Source organism: Haliotis asinina, chromosome 2 (assembly GCF_037392515.1).
Source record: "Haliotis asinina isolate JCU_RB_2024 chromosome 2, JCU_Hal_asi_v2, whole genome shotgun sequence".
NCBI classification, from domain to species: Eukaryota; Metazoa; Mollusca; class Gastropoda; order Lepetellida; family Haliotidae; genus Haliotis; species Haliotis asinina.
The window spans coordinates 78,006,625-78,034,198 of NC_090281.1; the positions used below are offsets into that span (position 1 = coordinate 78,006,625).

Here is a 27,574-nt window from a genome sequence, read left to right on the forward strand (position 1 = left end):
GTTTCCCTGAGAGCCCACTGGCGACACAGTGTTGACAGCTAACTACACCACAAATCGTACCAGTCTGACCTGAAACAACTTGAATGCATTACGACCCTCACTGATCAATACCTGTATCGACCTTATGGTTGGTAAAGTATGCGCAACCACACAGTATAACCCACACAAAGTTTTTCATTGTGTTTTAATGTGATTTAACCACAAACTATGGGGACTACCGAGAACACCCAAGTGTTTGTATTGAAGTATCTGCTGAGCAGCACTTCAGTCCGATAGGATTAAACGACACTGTTATTAAGTGCGCTGAATACACGCTTACACAAAGGTAATGGCCATGTTCTTCCTTATGGGCATGGGGGTCATGCCGAAGGTCCGGGTTCGAATTCCAGTGGATGCGAATACAAAAGCTCATTGGTTATGTTCACTGTCTTGATGTAGCTGTAAACCTCCAGACAGGGTAAACCCAGACATTACAATATTATGCATATTACGGACAATGGTTTCATTAACTACACGTTACATTTCATTCGCAGACGAAATTGAGGAAACAAATTACAAAATGATGTAAATACCGTCAGTGGGTTGAGACAACGATTCAAAAGAGCGCAAAATCTTTAGCTGTCCGAAAGGAAAACCTAATAAATTCCGGCCTGGACATGGGACATTATTTGAAATATATTTACTACGATTAATGCAACTGAAAAAGGTAAAAACTGTACTTCTGAGTTTTAGTTGACGATACTTTAAACGCCAAGCTCATTGAACGTCATGTGAATAACATCAGACACCATATCAAACATATCAAAGAGAAGTAAAGAGCAGCTTTCGAGTTCCCTGTATGAAGTTCATCACTCACGGTATGTCCCAGCGTGTGGCAGTTATATTGCATTTCTGTATGAAATACCAGGCAGTTATACCACTCAGACGCTCTTTAACAAACTCCTTTATTTCTTTATGCAAAATACATTTTATTCACAAATTCACTTCTGTACCATTTACGGTAGCATCCCAATTGCTTCAGAGGTGATATCGTATCCCTATGGCGTAGATCGATACTCGTGATATTTATCACTGGGTTGTCGTGATATACAAAGCGCTGTCATGTTGACTGAATATTGCTGTGTGGGGCTTTAAAAAAATATCTGACCATCGCTGCCCGTCAGTTGCATTGGTTATTGATGATCAAGTTTAACCCGGATCTTCACGGTTTATTGAAGGAATTGTTGTAATGTAGACACGTTTTTCGCGTTCCATTTCAATCCCTGTCAAATAGCACTGGTAGCCCAGCTGTCCGGTCAAGTATGGGCAACCATACACATGTGTATGTCCCTTGCTGTGGAAGAGAAATTATCTTGAGCACAACCTTGAACTCGGTTTCAACATCTGTCACCTTTCATACAAACATATGGAAACGACTGAACCTTAATATTAACAAAGTGTTACATTGTCTTCACTCATAATGTTTGATACAATCTCAGCGTCAGCAAAAGCTTACACAGCATCACATGGGCGTCAGAATGAATGAGTTTCGGCACGTGTCAGCGTTATCAGCGGCCTCATTCAGGTCAGGATCCTGCACTTGATGTTTCCCGAACCAGATGACCTGATGAACCTCTCGAGGAAGGAGTTGCCGTTCGTGGTTGAATTTACACAGACTGACCGGGACAGTCCTAAGGGTCACATAGAGAGGATAGGACCTCACGACTTCTCATCAACACAGCCTCCTTGGCTGTGCTAAGAATGTTTCTTCAGATATTGTATGAACCCGAAGCATCCTCAACTGGCAACTTGTCTGATTCCTGTTTGGCATCTGTCTGCGGGCTCGTGTCATCTGCTTGTGGCAGGGGGGACGCTTCAGGATCCTGTGACTCACTATCACCTTAAACAAAGATGCAAACGTTCTTCAAGAATCTGAAATAGTACTGAATCGCAAATGTCCCAGGAAACAACAAGCATTTGTCACATAAAAATGGGTGAGGGGAGCACTGATATTGTCAAATTAGAGCAAATATACTCATGGTAAAATTTGAAGCAACACCCGTATTTTGAGACAAGGCCTATTCTACATGTTTCTATAAGTATGACATTAGCGTGTACTAGTCTAAAATGATTTCCCAATACATGTTTAATCATCTTGTGCCCTACTTCAGTGATAAAAATGTGTGTTGAAAATAATCGAGATCATTTATTCCATTTTAGAAAGATAACGTCAAATCAACACAAAAGTGTTGTCTAAAAAGTATGCACATTTTGTTAACGAAATGTCAGCACTTTGCCAATTCCATCATGTCACATGGAAGTCCATCATGTCCTGTAATGAAATCCACTGTTAACGTTTCTAGGGAGTGTATCTTTAGCGTCAGCAGTGGGTGTATCCACCATGAGCCTGAACCACCTCTCGACAAAGCCGTCTCATTGATACCACCAGATTACGCAGGAACTGCATTGGCAGATTGTTCCATTCGTCTACGACAACCTGTCTGAGTTCGCTAACGTTGGTCAGGGGGCGATCTCTCGAGGAAATGCTCCTAACATTCCAGACGTGCTCTATTGGATTAAGATCTGGACTGACACTTGGCCAGTCAAGGGATTCGGTGTTGTGCTGCCTTTTGAGACCAGTGATCATTCCAACACCATGAGTGGGGGCATTACCATCCTGGTAGAGGTAATCAACGTGAGGATTGGCATGCAAAAACGGCAGGAGAATGTTCTCGATGATGTCACGACTATACTTCTCTGCAATCATCGTGCCTTGGATGATATTGATGTCTACTTTCTGGCGATGACAGAAGGCTGCCCAAACCATGACTGACCAACCACCTCCAGCTACTGTTGTCAGTATGTTTTGAGCGTTAAGTGCTGTTTTGGGAAGACGTGTGACCCGTAAGCGCCCGTCAGCAATGTACAGATTGAACCTCGACTCGTCAGACCAAATGACACGTCGCCATGTGCGCAAATTCCTGTTTAGTCGAGCATGTGCCGAAACCAGACGAAGACGCATGTGATTATCGGTCAGTCGGGGTCGTTTCAAGGGACGACGAGCTCGTAAACCAGCGGCTATATACGTTTGTTAACTCCCGCGACACATTTATTCCTGTTGTTTGCTGCCACCACTGACGAAGTCGATTAGCTGACCAGAATGGTTCCTGACGTGCCATACGACGTAAACGTCTATCATCCCTCAAATTGGTCTTTTTGACACGACCTCTTCCAGCAGCGACCTTGACTTCACCGTCTGTACGATGTGTTTTAAGCAACCTGCTTACAACGCTATGGCAAATATTAACACGTCTTGCACTTTGTCTCATGCCCACGATCTGCCATTTGGTAACCTCAGTTCACTGATTACGTGCTATTTCAATGAATATCAAACCTACTCACTACTACCCTCGAGACTGATTTTTCAGAGATACGACCGTGCACGCATTTTCTCTGCATAAACGTGAAAACCTCTCAATGCACGCGCATATGGCTTATTCCCTGAGGTAGCCAAATTACCAGTCCATGTCACACTGCTACTATAACGTTGTGTACATTACACTTTTTCTACTTATATCATATCAATCAGGTGTTGCTTCAAATTTTACCATCAGTATATACGCTATGGCACTGTAGGATCGAGGTCCTATAACATATTAACACACAAACAGTGCTAAAACTCGTCAAATAAATGCTAACACTCGTCAAAAAACATTGTAACTTCATGTTTCTTTCAATGAGACATTTCGATTTATACGTAATTAGTCTTTCAATGCAAACAAATGAGTCAATGCGACCTGAAACAACTGGTTTACATTTCTCATAGATTTGAACTTTACGAATCATTAAATGCAACCTATGAATCTAAATCCCATGAATCATTCAGTGCGACTTAAGAATTTGAAATTAAGGAATTATTTAATGCGACCTATTCATCAATAATTCAGTGCAACATATGAGTTTCATTCTCGACTAGAATATTTAGTACTGACCTCGGTTCTGACGATGCCGTCTTCTGTAGACTATTATACCAACAACCAGTGAGACTATAAAGATGGCAACAAACACGCCGCCACTCACGGCACCAGCTGCTGGCTTGTTTGTTTCGGATTTATGCAAGGTTCCATTCTCCATTTTAACTAGGGAAAAATACCAATATAAGGAACATGAGCACCACTCCATCGTAAATGAAACTGTTCTTTATGGATACAAGTTAAAATCAGAACCAGATTCTCTGACCTAAATCTAAGAAAAACCCTTCAAATTATCAATGTCGAATACTTCAACAGCGGTTGCGCTTTACACGTGACGTCATATGACATGACACAATTTCCATTCAATGGCGTATAACTTGACACCATTTGCATTGAATGGCATACATCGTGCATTAGTCAGCATGAGAATAACGCGTTATATATATCTGAGGGCATGAAGCTTGAAAGAATTAGCATCCAAGCGGAGATAGAGCGAGATAGGAGTTTCACCTTAAACACACAGCTTATCACAATTTGCATCATTGGATTGTATGGTCCAGACCGATGCCATATAGCTGGAATATTGCAACGTAAAACAACAACCAAACACGAGGGAACTAGTTTTCAACATCTTAACAATAATAAAATATCTTCAACCAAATATCTTAACAACTTTACATACTTCGAGTACTCTTTGCTTTGCAAATCTCTTTTTTTCAACATTGACTGCACATAAAATGACACAATCCAATATATTCACTCTCACCTGGGATGCTATTTCTATTCTTGCATTCTGTACAATCTTTTGTTATCTGCGCACACGGGGAATTCACACAACAGGTTTCACAAGTAACATTGCACTTAGGACCAGTCCATCCATCATGGCACCCCCGGTGGCACTTCCCTGATTCTTGTATGCAGACAGAATCATTGCACTTTTGGCTGCATTTCCTCTCACATTTGTCTCCCCAGAATGACTTATCACAGCTGTCATCACAGTGTCCCGTCTGACGGTTACACGCTCCACTTCCTCCACAATGCGGGGAACATGTCTCGGTACATCCCCTTCCGTGGTGACCGTGTTTGCAGTTGCCGCATACACCCGTAGTTTGGTTACACTCGTCGTTTTGGCAGTTTGTGCATGCAAGGGTACAGTTTGGGCCATACCATCCCCATTGACAAGTATCACAGGTCTGTGCGCAGTGTGACATTAGGGGAAGTATATCTGCAAAATATAATGTAAAATGTTGTTCAGCGACAACCGAATCGTATAACGTTCATCTGATACGGATTTTATGGTTTACTGTAGTGTATACTGTTAAATAATGTCAGTAATGACTGATCTATACAGTATATAATGGAATCTTTATGCCAGTGATTGCAAATTGTGCCAAACTGTGGCTTAATGCAGTTAAAAGGAAAATCTTGCCAAGTTCTATGCTGTATTTCATATAAACTGTGCCAGACTGAATGCCACTGCATGAGAATCGTATCACGCTTAATACCATAAAATGCAACATGTGTTGAGTTTTATGCCTTGATGACCCATGAAGGTCCGGGTTAGAACAGACCTTCCGCAACCCATGCTTGTCATAAAAGCCGAGCATGCTTGTCGTAAGAGGCGACTAACGGGATCGGGTGGTCAGGCTCGCTGACTTGGTTAACACATGTCATCGGTTTCCAATTGCGCAGATCGATGCTCATGTTGTTGGTCACTGGATTGTCTGGTCCAGACTAGATTATTTACAGACCGCCGTCATATGGCTGGAATATTGCTGATTGCGGCGTAAAACTCACTCACTCACTCAATTGATTGGTTGGTGGATTAGATGATTTGCTGTTTAACGCCGCACTCAGTAATATTCTTGCTGTATGGCGATTGGGATATGATGTGTCAACCAAGTCAGCAAGCCCGACCACAAGTTAGTTGCCTCTTGCGACAAGTATGGGTTGTTGAAAACCAATTTCGGTCCGGATCTTCACAGGAACGTGCTTCGGTAATTTATCATAAACGATAACGTGGACAGTCCTTGTCGGAATAGAGGTCACCAGGATCTGTGCTTCCATTAGAAATAGGACATTATCAGTCCGGCCAAAACTGACGTTTGACCTGTCAAGTTCAATAGTAATATAACAGTGCCATTTTCGACTCATGCAGTAAGTACCCTTGTATTAATCCAGTCAGGCATAATGCTGTTAAAGGTATGACTATTGAGACAAGGAAGTTGTAGGGGGTGAACCTGACACCCCGTGACTGTCACCACAGCTATCGGCCCGCACGTACAAGCATGAATATTTGTGTATAACTGTATTGGCACACCACGCACACCCCGCCTCGCCGCCCTCTCCATTGCCACGACTTACTACAAAGGGTTGTAATTTGGGGTGACTCAGGTGTGGAAATGTAATGAAGGGAAATCCCGCGGTTGTAATTCAAGTCATGTAACTGTTACCGTGGTTATCATTATGACAGGCATCTCTGTCGGGATGATCTCTTTGGTGAACGGCATTTTGAATGCAATGTATCTTGAGATACTTTTGTTAAACTTTGGCCTCAAGACGCAAATACACGTGATTTGATCAGATAAAAAATGGCTGCAATCCGATTGTGTTAGAGTGGTGTCATATCGATCAAAGAGAGTGTTATATACCCGGTTTCCCTTTGTCACGGGTGCAACATTTCTACCAACCTTTAGTATATAAATATCAATATCCTTAAGACAATTTTGTCGAATGCTGAGTCATCAATGGCCAAATCATACACAACTATGTGAAAACACCGTATAGTGTCATGAGCCAGTAAACACCTGGTTCAAGTAGCACCGAAAACAGATCTGAAGGAGGTTGTGTTTAGAGTAAAGGGATACGTTTACGTCCTGACTGGCATAAATACAAATATATCAAACAAGTTTTATTTACGTTTATATAACACTACTCTGTGGAATCAGACACGTCTGATGTTATACCTACCCATACCTAATACGAAATTGAGGAAACAAATAACAAAATGGTGTAAATCTCGTGGGCTGAGATAACGATTCAAAAGAGTGCAAAATCTTTAGCTGTCCGGAAGGAAAACCCAATAATTTCTGGACATATGACATTATTGAAAAATATTTACTACGAATAATGCAACTGAAAAGGGTTACAACTGTACTTCTGAGTTTTAGTTGGCGATATTTTAAACGCCAAGCTCATTGAACGTCATGTGAATAAGATCAGACACCATATCAAACATATCAAAGAGACGTGCGCGTGATGAGCAGCTTTCGTGTTAGCTGTATAAAGTTCATCACTCACGGTATGCCCCAGCGTGTGGCAGTTATATTGCATTTCTGTATGAAATACCAAGCAGTTATACCACTCAGACGCTCTTTAACAAACTCCTTTATTTCGTTATGCAAAATACATCTTATTCACAAATTCACTTCTGCACTATTTACGGTAGCGTCCCAATTGCTTCAGAGGTGAAATCGTATCCCAATGGCGTAGATCGATACTTCTGATGTTTATCATTGGATTGTTGTGGTATACAGACCATATAGACTGAATATTGCTGTGTGTGACTTTAAAGAAATATCCAGTGACCCTTCAACATGTCTTAAGGAATCGCACCAGAGTGGTTACAATGTGACATTGTTGTTGTCATGTATTCATGTCATTAAAAAACAATAGCAACTGTTTGCCTAAGTGGGCTATCCCTTTCAAATAACTCTGGTGTCCCTTTCAAATAACTCTGGTATCCCTTTCAAATAACACTGGTATCCCAGCTGTCCGGTCAAGTATACCCATGTCACATACGCATGTGTATGTCCCTTGCTGTGGAAGAGAAATTTTCTTGAACGCAACCTTGAACTCGGTTTCAACATATTTCACCTTTCATACAAACATATGGAAATGACTGAACCTTAATATTGATAAAGTGTCATATTGTCTTCACTGATAATGTTTGATACAATACGCCGCAATCAGCAGTATTCAAGCCATGTGACGGCGGTCTGTAAATAATCAAGTCTGGACCAGACAATCCAGTGATCATCAACGTGAGCAGCGATCTGCGCAAATGGGAACCGATGACAAGTGTCAACTAAGTCAGCGAGCCTGACCACCCGATCCCGTTAGTCGCTTCTCACGACAAGCTGAGTCGCCTTTTATGGCAAGCATGGGTTACGGAAGGCCTGTCCTACCCCGGGACCTTCACGGGTCATCTTCACAGGAACGTGCTTCGGTAATTTATCATAAATGTTAACATGGGCAGTCCTTGTCGGAATAGAGGTCACCAATATCTATGCTTCTATTAGAAAACGGACATTATCAGTACAGTCTAAACTGAAGTTTGACCTGTCAAGTTCAATAGTAACAGTGCCATTTTCGAATCATGCAATGCCCTTGAATTAATCCAGTCAGTCATAATGCTGTTAAAGGTATGAATATTGAAACGAGGAAGTATTAGGTGGGAGGTGAACTTTACATCCCGTGACTCCGTGACTGTCGCCACAGCTATCGGCCCGCACCTACAGGCATGTGTATATGTGTATAACTGTATTGGCACACCACGCACATCCCACTTCGCCACCACCAGCACCGTGACCTCCCCATCCCCTATACACACACATACCACATACCACTCACACACACCTCATATCATGGACAGTATGAACAAATATCAGTATAATTTTGTTCACTAAAGACTCCTTGGCTTGTCTCACATTCATCGTTACACATACACCTGGGCTACTGATTAGTCCATGATTCGGTGGTAGGTAAACGCTGCATACTAAACGGTGTATTGATGGTTAACGAACTATTCTACAGTCACTCGATGTTACCACACAAATGTATGTAATACTGATATCATCTCTAATACTCACAAGCGAAACTTCCGAGGAATAACGACAGAAGGCACAGGTATCTCTCCATTGCCACGACTTACTACAAAGGGTTGTTATTTGGGGTGACTCAGGTGTGAAAATATAATGACGGGAAATCCCGCGGTTGTAATTCAGTCATGTAACTGTTATCGTGGTTTTCATTTTGACAGGATCTCTGTCGGGAGGATCTCTTCGGTGAACGGCATTTTGAATGCAATGTATCATGAGATACTTTTGTCAAACTTTGGCGTCAAGACGGACATACAAGTGATGTGATCAGATAAATCATGGCTGCAATCTGAGGGTGATAGAGTGGTGTCATATGCGTCAATGGTCGTTTTATATGCCTGGTTTCTCTTTGTCAACGACTGTCACGGGTGCAACATTTCTGCCAACCTTTTGCATATAAATATCAATATCTTTAAGAGACATTTCTCTAATTCTGATTGGTCAATAGCAAAATCATGCAAAACCAGGCGGAGTCGTCAGGGTGTCTGTAAGACGTCTTTTTGTGCTTTCTACATAGATACACTTGTGAAAAATCCGTATAGTGTCATGAGCCATTAATCCCCTGCTTCAAATAGTAAAGAAAACAGATCTGAGGAAGGTTGTGTTGAAAGTAAAGGGATAAGTTTACGTCCTGACTGGCATAAATGCAAATATATCAAACAAGTTTTATTTACGTTTATATAACACTAGTCTGTAGAAGCAGACACGTCTGATGTTATACCTACCTACACCTAAATAGATTTTTACAGCCCCCAGGTCAGTCGGTTCCAATGGAGATGCCAAGTTCTTGCTGAAACGTCCTTCCCCACAGTTGAAACAGGTGCTAGCAAAATCGATTTCGGATTGAAAATGGTGAAAAAACACAAACTGTATCCTCAATTTAGAACACAGAAACGTTCTAAATAAATTCATCCAAGTTCTCGAAGTGAGGATGGAACAAAAGTGAAAAAAAACAAAGTGAAATTATGCAAGATGTAAGAAAGTTTTATATTAAATCATACAAAACAGAAGATTGTACACAGATTTACCCTGAAAAATTATTTTCTGAAGTTTTAGTTCCAGTGCTAGATTATCAAACATCACACTCTTTGGGAGGTGAACTTACTTATGGAGAGTTGCTTGAAGCATTGCAAAAATGAAAAATAATAAAAGCCCCGGCTCAGATGGCTTCACAGCTGAATTTGTAAACTAAATTATGCTTTTAAAACATGGTCCTTATCCATATCTCAAAAAACAAGGTTTGATAACTTATATACCAAAGGAAAATATATATAAAATGTATTTGAAAAAACTAGCGACCCATCTCCCTTTTAAATGCAACTTATAAGTTATCCACAGCTTCAACTGATATGATAAAACCAATTCTGCCATTAATCTTTCATGCAGATTAGAAGGGATTTGTGAAAGGTAGATATACAGGTGAAGTGACTAGCTAGAATCATATACGATACCCAGGAACACACAGAATCTTACCAGATACCAGGTTTACTATTACTCGTTGATTTTGAAAAATGCATTTAATTCTGTCGAAAGGAAGTTTATCCTAAATGTTTTAAACTTTTTCAACTTTGGACTAAGCATTCAGCATTGGATGAAACTCTTTTCTTCATATATTGAGTCTAGCGTTTAAGAAAATGGGTTTAATTTACAAGAGTCATAAGAGATTGTCAACAGGGTGACCCATTATTTCCCTATATATTTATTCTTCGTGCTGAAATCTTAGCAATCGTGATTAGAAATATTAATAACATAAAAGGAATTCATACACACAACGTAAAGCTCTATTGGCACAATTTGTAGATGACACAAGGCTCACTTTAGATAGATCGGTAAAAGCCTCTACGCAACAATGAATAGATTAAGTTTTTTGCTAGATGTTCAGGTTTAAAAGTTAATCCTGAAAGAATTAAATTGATATGGAAAGGCTGAAAGAAAAAGTCTAGATATAAACTATGTGAAGATTGGAATTCAACCTAAGCTTATTCATATTTTCAGCAGTATATCTACTCCTCAAAAGCATGGAATAGACAAATTCCAGAAACAAATGTTTGCAATTTATCTGGCAGTTTAATCCAGGCAAGAGGATTGAGAGGTAATGTCACTACAGCCAGAATATGGTGGCATTAGTGTACCTGTTGTGGACAAAATAATTGCAGTTCAGAAATAAGGATGGGTTAAAACATAATTTTTGTAGTGAGTGAGTGAGTGAGTGAGTTTAGTTTTACGCCGCACTCAGCAATATTCCAGCTATATGGCGGCGGTCTGTAAATAATCGAGTCTGGACCAGACAATCCAGTGATCAACAACATGAGCATCGATCTGCGCAATTGGAAACCGATGACATGTGTCAACCAAGTCAGCGAGTCTGACCACCCGATCCCGTTAGTCGCCTCTTACGACAAGCTGAGTCGCCTTTTATGACAAGCATGGGTTGCTGAAGGCCTATTCTACCCCGGGACCTTCACGGGTCAATTTTTGTAGTGACCATAAATGTCAAGACATTGGTTGATATGAAATATATGCATATGCTTATGAAAATATTGTTCCAAATATTTATAACACGTTTGGAACAGAGATATTGCATATATATATATTTGAACTGTTTTCACACTAAAGAAACAACTGTTGAAGACATTATGAGCAAATCCGTTTGGTGTAATGATTCCATACAAATTTATGGTAAGCCCATATATATTGCACAGTGACATAAAAAGGGTATAACATTTCTGAATGATTTTATGCATAAACATAGTAAAATACATGAGCTGTATGGATTCGTTAAAATATATAGAATTAGAACCAATTTCGTGACCTATCAAGGAATTAGACAAGCTATGTCGAGTTATTTACAAAGCATTAATAGAAATTATCTAATGAATATTTCTTATGTACTATAAGCTATCAGAAATTATACAGAAGCCAGAATCACCTCCAGTGAGGAACTTATATTGTTGGGTAAAGGGTAAACATAATTATCCTTTGAATGTTGTTATCATGATAACCAAATCTCTCCTTTACAAATTCATTAGGAAAATGACTAAACCAAGCTTTTTAATCTTTCAAAAACAAATAGTAGAATATTATGAAATCTCAAAGTTTTTTGCATAATGTATATGTATTTGCATGTATGTATGGGTGTATATGACATGTGTTTGTGTGTATGCATATATTTTTGTAGGTAAGCATATGTTGCAAATTAGATATATTATACAAAATCTATACATGTATGTATGTATCTGTTGTGCATTCACAACAGTAGCACCACAATAACTTCACGCTTGATACATAACAATTCACACAAGATGGAAAAATGTAACTTCAAAAGATGAAACTGAAAAACATCGTTTCGGCTTTGCCGTAAATTGTGTTTAAAAATGTATATGTGCTTTCATTTTTGACAGAATACCATGTATCCGGAAGCATGGTCAATAGAGTGGATCTCCAATTTACTCAAATAAATGGGAGAATGGCAAAGGCTCTTGCTTGCTACAAAACCATTTTTTTGCCTTCCACATAAATATCGTTTTCTGACTTCTATTTCTTCTATTTTTTTCAACCCATTCCCATTACAGTAATTACAGTAATTACAGTTATTACCCATTACAGTAACATTTTCTATGTACCCCGCTCCAATATTCCGAACTTATGTGGTACTTCGTGGCCGCGATTCTTTACCACAAATGGCATTGAATCACGTACGATGTAAGGAAATTAGCGATGTTTTGTGAATGGGAACCGCTGGTAGGGAAATAACTCTAAATATGTTTATCTTGTCTGAAGAATTTATCGATGTCTACAAGAAAACTTGTTCCCGTGTTTCAAACAATGCAAAATTAACATTGAGATGATCGGTAAGATAAATACGTTGTCAACGGGTCCCTTGGGGCACATGGGTTGATGTACCCTCGATGTTTGTTTACAAACGAACAGAAACAAACATCGAGAGTACATCCAACTATGTTCCAAACAACTTATAACATATCAGATAACAGTGTTGGTCACACTTCAGTATGTGACACCCTGTCATTCTGAGTGACAGACATCTTTTCATGTGTGTAGCTTGCCCTCGTTATAACGCCAACTCATGTCAAAGCAGATTTGGGCGTTATTATGAGTGAGTGAGTTTTGATTTACGCTTTTAGCAGTATTCTAGCAATATTACGGCGGGAGGCACAACAGATGGGCTTCATTTGACCCCGATGGGGATTCGAACCAGGGTCTTCAGCGTTACTTCTACCATTAGACTATCCCTATCCACACCTCCACCTTGTGACCCCTTGAGCGCTTAGATAGAGGAAGGGGACACAATGCATATGTGTAGGTGAGTGGGCCGCTTGACCCTCAGTCTATTTTGAAAATATCTGCAGCTCCCATACCCGTTACATTTATCATTTGTACATTTCAAACCCTTCCATGACGTCCGGTAGCGTTTTCCATAACCAAAAGTAAAGGGAGTTTATGACCGACCTTATTTTAACAGACCGCCCAAACTGTCAATTCAAACTGGTGTACTGCTTTGCGAGTTTGTCACACATCAAAAGCGTAACACAGGGACTTGTAATAACTGACGGGGTCTCAGCTCTGTGCAGACGAAAAATGGATATATCTATGTAAATATTCCCATTACATAATACACAATCATTTCTCCCAACTTCAAGATTTTGAACTTGTAAGTCCCTTAAATTTCTACACTGTTTAATTTTGCCATCACAAGGGATAAATATTTTAATGTCAAATCAATGAAGGATCTTTTTAATGTTAATTATCATTTAATCATTGAATTTTTAAAGTAAATTATTACATAATTTTTGAATAATATGTTTTGTGAATAGAAAGTTCGTATTTTAAACATGGTAGTATGAATTAGCAACTGCGATTGTTAGTGACTGTGCCCTCAAAGGGGGTTAAAGTATCGTAAAAATATTGTATTGAGAGGGTACGTTATTCCCAAAACCTTCAAAGTCAAATTTAAACTTACCAATTTATTAAACGCAGTATTTTTGTCATTTTAATTTGGTTACATTTCCCTACAATCGCCAGCGGCTGAGGGGTTGGTGTAAATCCAACTAGGGTCCATGCAGTTAGCAAAAGTAATGTAAGTCCCCTTGGTCCCTAGTGTAGTCATTTACCCTCAGCTGTTGGTGATCTTTAGCCTATTTTTATATTATGTCTTGTCCAAATTGTGCTGCTAGTTTTAACTTTATGTGCTAGTTTTAAATTAGAATTGTGATACTCTAGTTGTTTTACCGTACTTTGAAGACATATTCTATAATATATACATGTTCTTTACAATCTTTACAGTCATGTGTGTTCACGATATGGCTGAAATATTGCCGATGTGCCGTTAAATTATGACTCACTCACTCACTCTACACTGTTTAGGATAGAAACTGTTACAACAGTGAGGAGGAAGTTTTGCTTTTGGACATTTGCTTCCGATTTGGGGCGGAGTATTAGCCTCAGAGTAGGTCTTCATACGTTACTGGTGAATTGGGGATTGTTTGGATTAGCTATTCTCCTATTTGTTTAAATAGGAAAACCAGATATAATACGTAGCCACTGTTATAACTGTCTCTGGATGTTCAGATGATGTGCAACATGATGGATGTGCTTTCTTACACAGAATTAATAAAGTGACAACGGAAACTACACCCACCTTTCCTTCCCCGTTTTAAAAACAAAGTATTAATATAAATGTTTGAGAACACCAACAATAATAAGTAAACTAAACGGTTTACTGCATTAGCACACATTGTCGCAAAAAGGAAAATGGGATTCACGTTGAATCATCTCACTTGCAAAACTTCCGTGAAAAAGGAATAACAAAAGGTACCGTAGTCCATTGTCATGAATCAGGAGTGAACTAGTCAATAGGTTCCGTTGCTTGGCTCGTGTGTGTGTGTGTGTCTAGGCGGGGGACTCCATATCTGAAGTGTCGCTGAGAGTCAGTCACGTCGGGTGTGTTGATAATATGACATTGTGGTGATATGTTATCATGTTAAGTATATGATCCGCATAATATCAGATAACTTTGATGTTCAAGTGCACATACATGTGATTCAAACATTAATAAGCAAGACAATATGTTTTTGCAGTTTCTCAGTTTTTCAGTAGTGTAAAGTATTGTCGATCACTATAATTTCATAAATGGGAACATTATATACCTGTTTTTTATAATAGCACTCTTTATTTTAACTTTGTATCTTACCTGTACCGTGGTCATGGGTTTCATCTTTTCATATCAACGTTTTTCTCTCCATTCTCTATCAAGTTGTCTTTTCCCAAAACAAATGCAAAGGATATATGGCGATTTTTATTAACAGAAATTAAGCACGACCTACAATGTCACTTTGGCATATCCGATTGTGTCTAGGTTATATCTCTCAGGAAGATGTCAGCCTGTCCAACATGGAGTTCCACAAGGACTGATCTTTTTTGTTCTCGCTGTATACTTGAGCTATTAGTGACGTCACCAAGACTCATGGACGGGGGTATCATTTATATGTAGATGATATCTAACTGTGAAGTTAAGGGTTCGTTATTCGTTTTTCAAATAACAAATAACGTGCTAGCTGTGCGTTTGTTATTCACTCTATGCCCATTAGTGCTATTAAATACAAAATATAAGATATAAGCTAACCAGCTCCGGGTTTGTTGGTCAGTTTATATCAAATATTATTTGAATAACGAATAACCCTCTTCTAACAGGCAGCATCTGCACAGCATCGTGCCATCAAACGTAAGAGAAACCCCAGTTCATCAAAGCATTTTTGGCATGAACTGACCGTGTCTCAAACATGAGATCAACCACAATTTTATCATGTTGAATGATGATGATAATACAGAACTTCTTGTGTTAACATCAAAACGTGTCCGCTCATGCCGTTCACCTCTGAGTAATAGCGCTTTCCAACCAGTTGCTGACACCATGAACCAAGCCTGGAATTACAAGTTAGTATGAACTGCAAGTGGGGATTCTTTCGCGTCGGAAATATCTGTATAATAGCTGTTATATCAGCGAAACAACAGCGGCTACCCTTCATCATCATCATCATCATCATGAAAGTCTTTATTACGCTTGAAGGCCACAGGCCCTTATACATAGTAATATACATCTTCGAAACAGCCATAAAAAGTGAAAATGTTTTTAAAGGATTAAGCATTTACCTGTCTGCCTGAGTTAATTGTTCTATCAGTTACATCTCCAATGCGAAATATCAGAGCACATGTATGTACACGTGTCGGTACTGTATTTTTTATAAATATAATTCTAATACTAATTTCTATTATTCTAACCTTTCTTTTATTTTGTATGCATAATAGATAAAACGAGCTAGATTAATTATGTCTTCAGTTTTGTTTTGTTTAAGGATATTTTTAAACGATATCAAATTTACTTGCAAGTAGTCACGCAAAAATCTTTCCCGAAGATCTTTGTAAGCTGGACATTTCAATAAAAAGTGATATTCATCATTTAAGTTTACTTTACACACGGGACAATTTCTTTGAGATACATCAATATTTTACCACCTACCTACGTTATTCTTTAAATGTAATACACCAGCTCTGAATTTGACCAATACTTTACGGAATTTATATTCCAAATTTAAGGATAGATATCCCTGAGGCTGAAGAAGACTCTCATATTGTGCATTTAACCTGTAACGTGAGCTTTTTTCAAGTGTAGATGTCCAATTTTGATAAAACATATTGATCAAGCGTTCTCTAAAAATGTGAATAAAAGCACACCGATCACCGACTGCTTGTGAATACCACCAGACAAATCCAAAGCCGTGCGAGCAAAGTAGATGGCGGATCTGAGACGCCCACATGTGGTCCCCAGCTGTGTCTAGGTAGTAAAACATATTATATGCCTCTTTTGGGATATGTCCCTCATACATTGTCATTAACATAAGCCAGTATTTCATCGTTCGAACGTAGGAATTAATATAAACTGGAAAACGTCCACATTCTCCATATACTATTACATTTGATGTCTGTGGACCGACATTTAACAATATTTTAAGTAAGTGAACTTTTTCAGTGCTGTCGTATCTTTTAAATCCCCATACCTCTGACCCATACAAGTATATTGGCTGAATTTGGCTGTCAAATATTTTATAAAATACTTCCAAAGGTATTGTTCCTAATTTCCTTAAGTTTATAGTTAATCCCATTAAAGCCTTTTTACTGCGGGATGCAAGTTCTGAGACCACTTGCCTGAGACTACAATTACATGTGAACACAAAACCTAGATATTTGTAGCTTTCTACGGTTTGAATGTTTCTCCCATTATAAAGCCAATTTTCCTTAACCGCTAATTAATCCTTAATCCCACCTCTCCTAAAAACAAGGACAAATTTACAGCTAATCCACATTCATTTGCATACAATTTTAACAACCCTGCTGACAATGAAGACCACCAATGGTATCTGACACAAGAATTACATCGTCTGCAAACAAAAACATTAGAATTTCTATTACATCTGGAAACAGTTGGACCCCATGCTTACCGTATTTTGTGATTTCTACGGAAAGTTCATTTATAAATAATGAGAATAACATTGCACTCATCATACAACCCTGACGTAATCCAAATGGACAGATAAAATGTTCCGTTACCTCGGATTGTACCCTCACACACGATTTTACTGTTTTATATATGCCCCTAATAGATGGTAACATTTGGTCGTTTACACCGTGTGATGAGAGTAATTTCCATAGTTTATCTCTATTTACAAAATCAAAAGCTTTTTTTAAAAATCAATGAAAGACACGTATATCTTTTTTCTTCTTCGACATAGGTCTTTCTCGAGGATGGCGTACAATTTGAAGATGTGGTCAAAAACTGAATAGCCCTTCCGAAAACCAGCTTGCGTTTCCGAAACTTTATCTGTAACATTTGCCCATTTTGTTAGTCTTTCATTCAGAATACTAGTATATATTTTCCTGAGTGACCTGAGAAGGGATATCCTTCGATAATTATCGGGAATATTTACATCACCGTTTTTATGCAGAGAAACTATGATTGCTTTACTCCACGCTTGTGGAAAATAACCATATAAAATGGTTTAAACCATATCTTATTAAACATTGCCAATAGAAAATGCATTATTTTAGATTCACTTGTTTTAATCATTTCTATGAGGACGTCGTATGATGGATTATAGTGTCTCCTTACCAACTTCACTCATTTCTACAGATTGGTCTAAATTGAGCAGTACATCTGGTTCGGTTATATCTGTCCTATTGAAGTTCATAAAAATGATCATGTCATCTTTCTTTAGTTATACTATTCGTAGAGCATTTTAGCTTTGAAATCTTTCTCAGCTCCCTCCAAAATACTGTGGAATCGTTCCTTGCAAGATATAGTTTCTTTGTTTTGTGATGTTGGTATTTACGTTTCCAATGTCTACATAAACCTTCATACCTATTTTAAGTCTGCAGTATTGGGTTTTACACAGTGAATTTCTGTTTCGTCTAAATATGCGTAGACTGCTCTTAGCTTTCTCTTTTGCCTTATGACACTCTGGTCCATAAGATGTGAATACTTTCGGAGTGACAGACACTCTCTTTTGCATACAGTCCGCAGCATCAAGTAAGTATCTTACAAAAGACTCTATAGCTAAACCTACATATCCTTCTCTAAGACATGTACGAAATTGTCTAAATGCAAACCTATACTTGATATGTTTTCAATGAAAGTTCTAACATGATCATTATTCCTACTTGAATGCACTTGCACGTACGTCTTTAGTTTCCAGTTTTTCACCTGGACCAGTAACTCTAAGAATCAAAGGCATGTGTTTACTATCTATTCTATTTCCTGCATGATAGTACTGAAATTTAACAGGAATTTCCCAAATCTGTTCTTAGCATCATTTGTAAATCTAGCATTTTCAGGGACTGCTTCAAGCACATGTTATATCACAGAACTCCAGATAAGTTTTCAGGCAATTGGGTATTTACTCCCATGTCTGTGTATGAATGAGTAATTGCATTTTTGAGGAGTAACTAGCATTTTGAATACCCCCACTAGCCACAAGAATTGAGTACTTTTACACAGAGTTTCTTATCCTTATTGAGCACTTAAATATATAAATATAAATGCATCTCAACAGACTAAACGTTTTTAGTAATTGTCAAATTGTCAAATTGTCAAACTGCCAAACACTTTGCAGCCATTTCTAAATACTCAACATGGAAGTCATGTGACTGTTAGACTGAGTAAACCCGGACAGTGGCTAGGGCTATAATAGCATATGTATATATAGGCATTGCTTACCTTATTAACTAATGCTGTTGTAGATTTTGTGCGCCAAGCCCATTTAGTTGAGTGATGTACGCAAGGTATAACAGACCTATTGGGTTTTAAGTGACTCTTATGCGTTTTTGTATTCCCAGATTTCTACTTAATTGAGTAATTGTGATTTTTATTGATTAGCATAAGCGCCTTATCTGGAGCTCTGTATATCCTAGTTGGATTACTGCAAGGCAAAACATGGCCTAACACCACCATATATTTGTGATCTTGTTAAATATCATATTCCACCCCGATCTTTACTTCCTCAGTATCTCCTTCCAAAAACACGCACTCTTTCTTATGGCGATAGAAGCTTCCCAAGGCTAGTCCCGTACTGTTAAATTCATTCACAGACAACCCCAGCAACACTCAGACACTCAAACAGAACTTTATGTTTAACTAAACTAAACCTAAACTCAAACGAAACTTTATGTTAAATTTGAAAACTCACTTCTTCGAAATGACATCCAACTGGAACATATTGGGGGAATTGACTTGATTGTGATAGCGATCTGACGTGCCTCTCAGCAGCTCTCGCTATAGAGCATTTTATTATGTATAATACTACACAATTGGTGAAAACGGAACCCTCATTGAATATATCATATTAACGTGGTCAGCTGTGTATGACACGAGGTGTGCAATGGATGGACAAGTTCACTGTGATTTCACACACACTCTGGACCCCGTACCTGACCACTTAGGACATACTCAACACGCACAACTGAACGGGCAAGGGCATGTTCATGGACCTCAGTACCAGGTCAGTACTGACACCAGCCAACCCATCTGGGTTAAGACACTATTCGACCATATGAAGCATCTCACAGGTATGGTCCACTGTCTTCAACAACGTATGCAATGTGTCGAAAGTATCGACTGTAAAGTTACTCACATTGACAAGAAACTCACATCGCTTGATCACTCCATCATGGAGACCATATCACGTGTTGACAAACTTGAAACGTGTCTGAAAACCGCAGTTTCAAAGTGTGAAGACGTTAAATCTGAAACTTTGAAACTGAATCACAAAATGAGGGAACTAGAAAGATTTTACACTGAAGACCGTGATAAAACTACGAGAGATGTTTTCTATGATATTGATACTATATATCAAGATCAGAGAGACATGAAGGAAGCAGTAATCGATCTCAAGACGAGATCTATGAGAGAAATATCTACTATTCCTTGGAATTCCAGAAATGCCAGGAGAGGACCCAAGGGAGATTGTGAAAACATTTATTATAAATGATCTCAAATGTAGTACCGAAATCAATCTGTTACGGATGCACAGGACTGGGCCACGTACGCCACATAAACCTCGCACGATAGTTGCAAACTTTGCCAATCCTGACGAGCGCTGGGAGGTCTTAACCAGCAGCAAGGCTCTAAAAACACCAATTAGGGAATCAGTGAACAGTTTCCCCCTGAAATTGTTTAGAGACGCAAAGAACTAATGCCAATGTTCAAGAGGCGAGGTATGCGAGCCAACCTGACAGTGGACAGACTGTACATCGAAGGACGACGGTATTATCCTGGTGACAACCCTTTTGAAACCTGGTCGGATAGCAACGGTCAACCCAAGACAAAACGACATTCCACCAAACAAGGTACCGCGAACCGACCAGATTCAAAATCAGGAATGATCTGACGATGACAGTCAACAATTCTGTGACCTGCAGGACACCAATAATGCGCTTACAACATGTGCAACGCGACCTAGCAGAACCATGTCAATGGACCATACTGTCACACCTTGTGACTCGCTCAACATACTCTATATTAACCTATGTGGACTAAAAACCAGGTTATTAACTCCGGAATTCAGAAACATGCTGGAGAACTATAATATGGTATGCTTCGTGGAAACAAAATTAGACAGGCATGACCTTATTGATATACTAGGATTTACAATATTCTACTACAACAGAACAACGGACAATAACAGAAATTCAGGAGGAATATTAGCTGCGATCAGATCTGATATCACAAGTCACTTCAAAAGGTTGGAGTGTGAGTCGGAGTATATTCTCTGGTTTGAAACACCATGCGAGTTCCTACAAGTGACAGATTATAAAGAAAATTGCACTGTGTATATCGGTATAACATATATACCCCTTGAGGGATCACGATATTACACAGGCGAAAATTTATCCCCGATAAATTCTGAAATATCAGCTAAATCTGAAAATATACTAATTGTTGGTGAAATGAACTCGCGAACAGGTACTTTACGAGATTATGTCACTGTTGAGTACTTTACGAGATTATATCACTGTTGAGTACTTTACGAGATTATATCACTGTTGAGTACTTTACGAGATTATATCACTGTTGAGTACTTTACGAGATTATGTCACTGTTGAGTACTTTACGAGATTATATCACTGTTGAGTACTTTACGAGATTATGTCACTGTTGAGTACTTTACGAGATTATGTCACTGTTGAGTATGATATCGTCAACGAACATTTATTACCTGGTGAAATATGTGACTTCATTAACGATGCTGAAAAACTTCAATCAGCTGATATCTCGCTCGAGAGATTTAACCAAGACAAAGGCAAAGTTAATTCACACGGATATAAACTGCTTGAACTGTGTAAAAACAATAACATGTACATTGTCAACAGTAGAATCGGAACAGACAAAGGTATAGGTGAGGTAACTTGTAAAGGGGTTAGTTTAGTGGATTATTCAGTCGCAAGCGCAAATGTCCTACGACCTATGAAAAACTTTAGAGTGCATGACTTTAACCCATTATACTCTGATATCCACGCTCCTATATCCTTATCCTTTTCAGTTTCCCACAACAATACAAGCGAAGCCAAGCACGCCGCTCTCGATCACGTACGCCACATTCGTAAATGGAACAAAACACTTGTTAATGATTACGTAGATACCATTGACAGAGACATTAAATTCCCCAAGCAATCCACACGCTCATTTTGGAAACTACTAAAAGATAAAAAAGCTGACACGACAAAGCTTCCGGACAAACAATCACTTGTTGATTTTTTTCAAAATGTTAAACGAAGGCCCAGGAAATGTTGCTTTAGACATTAACTCTATTAACGATCTCGATATTAATGACAGTGCACTGTTAAATGGCGCCATAACAAGGGAAGAAATCATTGCCTCAGTCACAAAAGTGAAAAATAATAAAGCCGCCGGCCTTGATGATGTTATAAACGAGTATATTTCCTCCGCCATTGATATATTTTTAGACATTTATGAAAAATTGTTTAACATGGTTTTAGATACTGGGAGCTTTCAAGAAAGCTGGTTGAATGGAGTAATAATGCCTATCTATAAACAAAAAGGTGACCCAACCAAACCGGAACATTATAGGCCTATTACACTTTTGAGTTGCCTTTGTAAATTATTTACGTCTATTTTAAACAATCGCCTTACAGAATTCCTAAACTCTAATACAATTTTATCTGAAGCACAAGCTGGATTAAGGAAAAGGTATTCCACAATGGACCATACTTTACGATTTACCACAATACGTTCACCAAAATTAAAAAGAAGCTAGCTGAGAAGGCCACGAAAGCTACGTATTCTGTTTCAAGCAAAGGCAGATTACTTAAGTGGTCTTATGATTGTCAGTTACGACTATGCCCCTGTTCTCCTTTATGATGGGTGTGAATTGTGGGGCTTTGATAATGATTCGTGGGTAGAAAATCAAATCTTCACTTAAAATTTCTAAAGGAACTTCTCTCATTAAAGAAAAGCACCCCCTTATTCATGGTTTATGGAGAACTGGGGAGATACCCGATGGAAAATTAAATCGCGAATGCTTCTCTTTTGGGGAACACTCGTTTCAGGAAAGGCCTCTAAATTTTCCGTCCAAGTCTATAAATTACTATATAATGACACAACCCGTAATATATCTCGCTATAAATGGATTGCCTGTATTAAGGATACTTTTGACAAAATTATAATGAGCTATATTTGGGCTACACAGGCATGTCCAAATAGACATAATCTTAAAGCTCTTGTAGTAAACAGACATAAGGACATCAATATACAGACCTGGATTTCAATTGAGTACAATTGATTGTGATGACTTAACATGTCACAGGAAGGACATATGTGCATCTTCATGAAAATTGCGACAGAAGGTATGTTTTGGGTAATTTATGTTTTACCGAGGACAGACAGACTTTTATAATTATTTTGTTCCGAGATGCGCATACCTTTCACATACAAATAATTCATGGTACTCATCTTCGAGGACTGCTAGATTACAACATGCATACGTAGTGCATACAGGAATGCTTTCATTAGTACAATGCTTTTTCTCAATAAATTAACTTTAAACTAATGCAATGCAATACGGAATGTCACGAATCAAGGTGTTATCACTTAGTGGTGTAAGGTTGTAATAATGATTTGAAAGTCGAGCAGTTCCTTAAAGTTGTGGATGTACAAAGAGACTCATGCCAAATCTGGGAATATATATCACGGATTCGTTGCGCAAAAGTGCTGTTAAACATTTGTATTTTTCCTACACATTGCTCTATCCAAATATATGAAAGACCAGTTGTGAAAAATAAGTGACGGACATGTGAAACATATGTATGCTTACCATGTTCATCAAGTTTGTTTATAGGAATAGATAACACTGGTGAGGAAGGCGGTCTGATTCCATTCTTAATACTTTTAACCAAAACTTTATAACACGCCTTTGAGTAGACACGTGCGCGTATCTGCCACACGCACCAAATATGGCATTATTTGATGCACACTTGCAAACATTTCGAAATGATTTTAAGTATGTAGTTTGTACCTTTTCTGTGCATCCATAATACCTAGCATCCCCTATATTCATGAAGTACTAATTGCTGTCTAGCTTTTCACGCTGTTGACATTTCTTCACGTCTTACAATCCATGCAATAGGTACCGTTTTATTCTAACGTTCATCGGAATTCGTTTTGTTGTACCAAATCGTCTTGTAAAATACACGGCTTATGAGGTGTTTGTTTATGATAACATTCGAAGCAATAAGCGCGTTTTATGTTTGATGGGTAAAGTTGATTGATTCTCATTCTGATAAAGAGGAAATTGTTTATTACACTGTGTCAGACTCTGATAAAGAGTACGGCATCTTTAGGCATATGAGACACAATAACACAAGGATAAAAACCACGATGACATTAAAATGGCACACCTGTAGTCAACACACATAGCATAACAACCATCAGACAGTGATACGAACAACCAGTCGTCAAGCACATGCAGTTACGCAACTGAACGATTGCATAACACTCCTCCAATCCTTCAACAGTCAAACTGCCTAAACAATTAAAAAAATGGTATTACACACACACAAAAAAAAAAACAAAAAAAAAAACAAAAAAAAAACAAACATTGACGACATCCACACCCTGACACCCTTGCCCGTCAATCTCACCCCATTTGCCCACCCATACAAAATCAGTCAGACCGTTTTAACAGATGAATTATATCGATTATGGTATCACAGTTCACACACACACACACAGAGATGTTTTCATTGTACTTTGAAATAGTCTTAGGTGTGACTGTAGTGAGTGCATTCCGATGTCCACTGGTCCTGAAAGTAAGCGCTCCTGACTCGGAATGAACTTGCCTAAATATGTCTTTATACTTGGAAAATGGTGCCTCTTTTCATTATTCGATGATTCCATGCATCTCCAGGTAACTGAATAAATCATCGTACCATTTGCTAAAACGTCAGAGACACGACTTGTATTACTGGAGCGCTTGGTCTTTAGAAGCTAGTCACATTTGACGTCACGGGCGGAAAGGTCACGTGACGTCCAGCGGAATATGCATAATGGCCGAAGCTGAGATAACAGAAACTGTTTTCGAAATTAAGACGTAATTATTCATAATTTGTAAATGAAACTTTGGGAATATTCTTCTTGTGACTTTATCCTTAACACGGAAAATTATTGAAATTCTCTCGTATTCTCCTTTAACTGGTTAAATGAATGTACATACGGCTCATGTCTGAAATCAAGCGATATGTATATATGACCATTATATGTTTTACAACTGTATTTAAGTAATACATTGCATGTAATCTGGTCATGGATCTGCCTGTATTTCATACTGACTGATTGATAAAGGGGACCTTATTGGCACCTTTCACCACTTATTCCCCCTTACGATAAAGTAGGCTTACCGGACTCCTTCCCAGAATCTTTGCGAGTTTCCCAAAGAACCCACGGTGACGCGTTGATAACAAGTCGCAATTACACAGCTTTAGTAACAGCTTTCTCACCTGACGTATTACAACTGTACTGCTACCCTCACTGTATGCTTCTATTCATCAGGTGTTAAAGTACTTGTAAACAAGTCGATAAACACTCCACAGACCTCGTGACTAGTTTTTTGCAATGACCTTTAACCATTTAATTGCAGAAAATGAGCCATGACAACACCAACAGAATATGTAACATGTGTCATATTTAGGATTACACTTTCTTAGGAAAGTATAAATTCTTGTAACCAGTGGAACATGTTCCTTATTAGGATAATACACCGTATCCACAATGGGTGTTTGCGATCTCATTACTGTTTACTGTGGCTATAGCAATGTCTCAACGCATGGGGGGAAGTTCTTTGTTCTCGAATAGATTTTGTCGACATAGGTGGTTTTACCTGTGCATGATACTGACTCATGAACAGTGAATTTGGGTGACATTGTACCCGTGCTTGGGTTTTCACTATCTATCAAGATCGATATTCGCCTAAGGAATGTTAAAGTTATAGGAGAACAGTGGATCTATATATAGGCTTATACAGAGCCTATGAAGCCTCTGTATAACATGACCTATTTTTGTAGATAAGTCAATAACGGGATGCATTGTCACCATTTACTGGTGGTAAATTATTTTTTTTCTGAATGCATTCGTGAAACGTTTGGAAATCTCATGTCACGTGATTAGCTGTTTAAGTGGATAGGGTTTTGGAAATCGGAATACGTTTGAGATAAGACACTGGGCATTTTCTGAATGCATTCTGGAATTCGGTGAGTCGAAAATTCGCGTAGGGAAGAAAATTTTACGGATGTCAAATTCTTTATTCAGAGGAACACAACGTTTAGACAGACAAAATAGTTTTTTTCAATGGTTTAAGAAGGAAAATGTTAGTTTAATGAAACCGATATGAACATGCATTGCTGTTAGTTCACACCTAAGTATAATGGGTGTCGAACTGATGTATCTGCAGCCGAAACTTCCCGAGCGGGTTCTCTCAAAGATTTGATAATTTATCTCTATCTAAAACGTGACCCGCTGATCTATGACCATCAGTCACACAAACACATCACAAAAGGAAGACTTGTCCATTGCAACCAGATGCAGTTAACTTGTCATAAACTGACTCTCTGAAAATTGTTCCATTTGTCATATATACATTTACTGAAAGTCACTGAAGTTACAATCCAATAAAAGTTATCAGCCAAAATTCTCCATTTCAGGAATATAGGGTCACACCAAATCTGTGCATCTGCATTTAATCATTACACAAAAATGTTTGTCCAACCTTGTGCGATTAATGAGTTTTAGCTATGCAATATTTAATGTTTGGTTATGGAGTAGTCTTTGTTTTGTTCAAGTTAGCTATTTGTTTGCTGATCAAAAGTGTAAATCCTAAATGTTCTATGATATAAAACACATACTGCATAATGCAAGGTTCACAGTATACTCTGTTCACGAATAAAGCATTACTTTATGATTGTATGGCACGACTCGAAACAAGGAAATAGTTAGTGGACGTGACCAGCATACAGCGCACAGGTACAAGCATGGGTACAACTATATATGCTACACCCCCACAAATACATCTAGTGATATCAATAACATTGGATCTATTCAATAACATTGGATCTGTGTTAAGTGCTCACATGCTTAATATGTCAGGTTATGTCAGACACCTGCATACCACGGCAGTCTATTGTACAAAGTCATACCGAGGTACTCGGTGTTGAAATACCAAATATTAGTCATTGGTGATCGCACAAACCCGGATGTCTATAAACGGTACCACAAATGTATGTAATATCGAAAATCACCTGATACACTGACCTCCATAACTTCCGCAGCAAAGGAACAACGGTAGCATACGAATGACTCTTTCCATCGCCATCATTAACTGTTGCTGAACTTGTGACGTCAGTCTGTGAAATGTCACGTGACTGATAGCGTTGATCTGTTATTACGTAATGTTTATAGGTTTGTTTTCAAGGGTGACCAGATCACCGTCCTAGTTGTGGGAATGTTATCTGCCTGGCAATACACAAAATGGTTGACCATAACAGTATTACATCTATACGCTTTGTTACGGTTTTCATCCACTGACAACCTTCCACCAGTTCGACTTTCACCGATCGATTATTATCAAGTCTGTGTGTAAAACTAGATAGAAATGGAATGAAGCACAA

General features: G+C 38.5%; 1 protein-coding gene and 1 pseudogene across 3 annotated transcripts; one reads left to right on the forward strand and one right to left on the reverse strand.

Moving 5' to 3' along the window:
• Positions 1–926: 926 nt before the first annotated feature.
• On the reverse strand, positions 927–27,489 carry LOC137272897 (scavenger receptor class F member 2-like). 3 transcript variants are annotated; one of them, XR_010956113.1, is made up of 4 exons: positions 27,219–27,489; positions 4,720–5,178; positions 3,972–4,118; positions 927–1,879 (listed from the first exon to the last, which is right to left on the reverse strand). XR_010956113.1 is itself a non-coding variant. In XM_067805316.1 (4 exons), exons 1-4 carry the CDS (start codon positions 8,871–8,873, stop codon positions 1,749–1,751), a joined length of 786 nt encoding a protein of 261 aa, XP_067661417.1. In that variant the 5' UTR covers positions 8,874–8,909; the 3' UTR covers positions 927–1,748. The 3 variants fall into 3 exon arrangements, 1 of the variants encoding a protein (XP_067661417.1); XR_010956114.1 differs by lacking the exon at positions 27,219–27,489 and adding an exon at positions 25,313–25,477; XM_067805316.1 differs by lacking the exon at positions 27,219–27,489 and adding an exon at positions 8,825–8,909.
• Positions 19,951–20,787, forward strand: LOC137272027 (uncharacterized; annotated as a pseudogene).
• Positions 27,490–27,574: the final 85 nt, after the last annotated feature.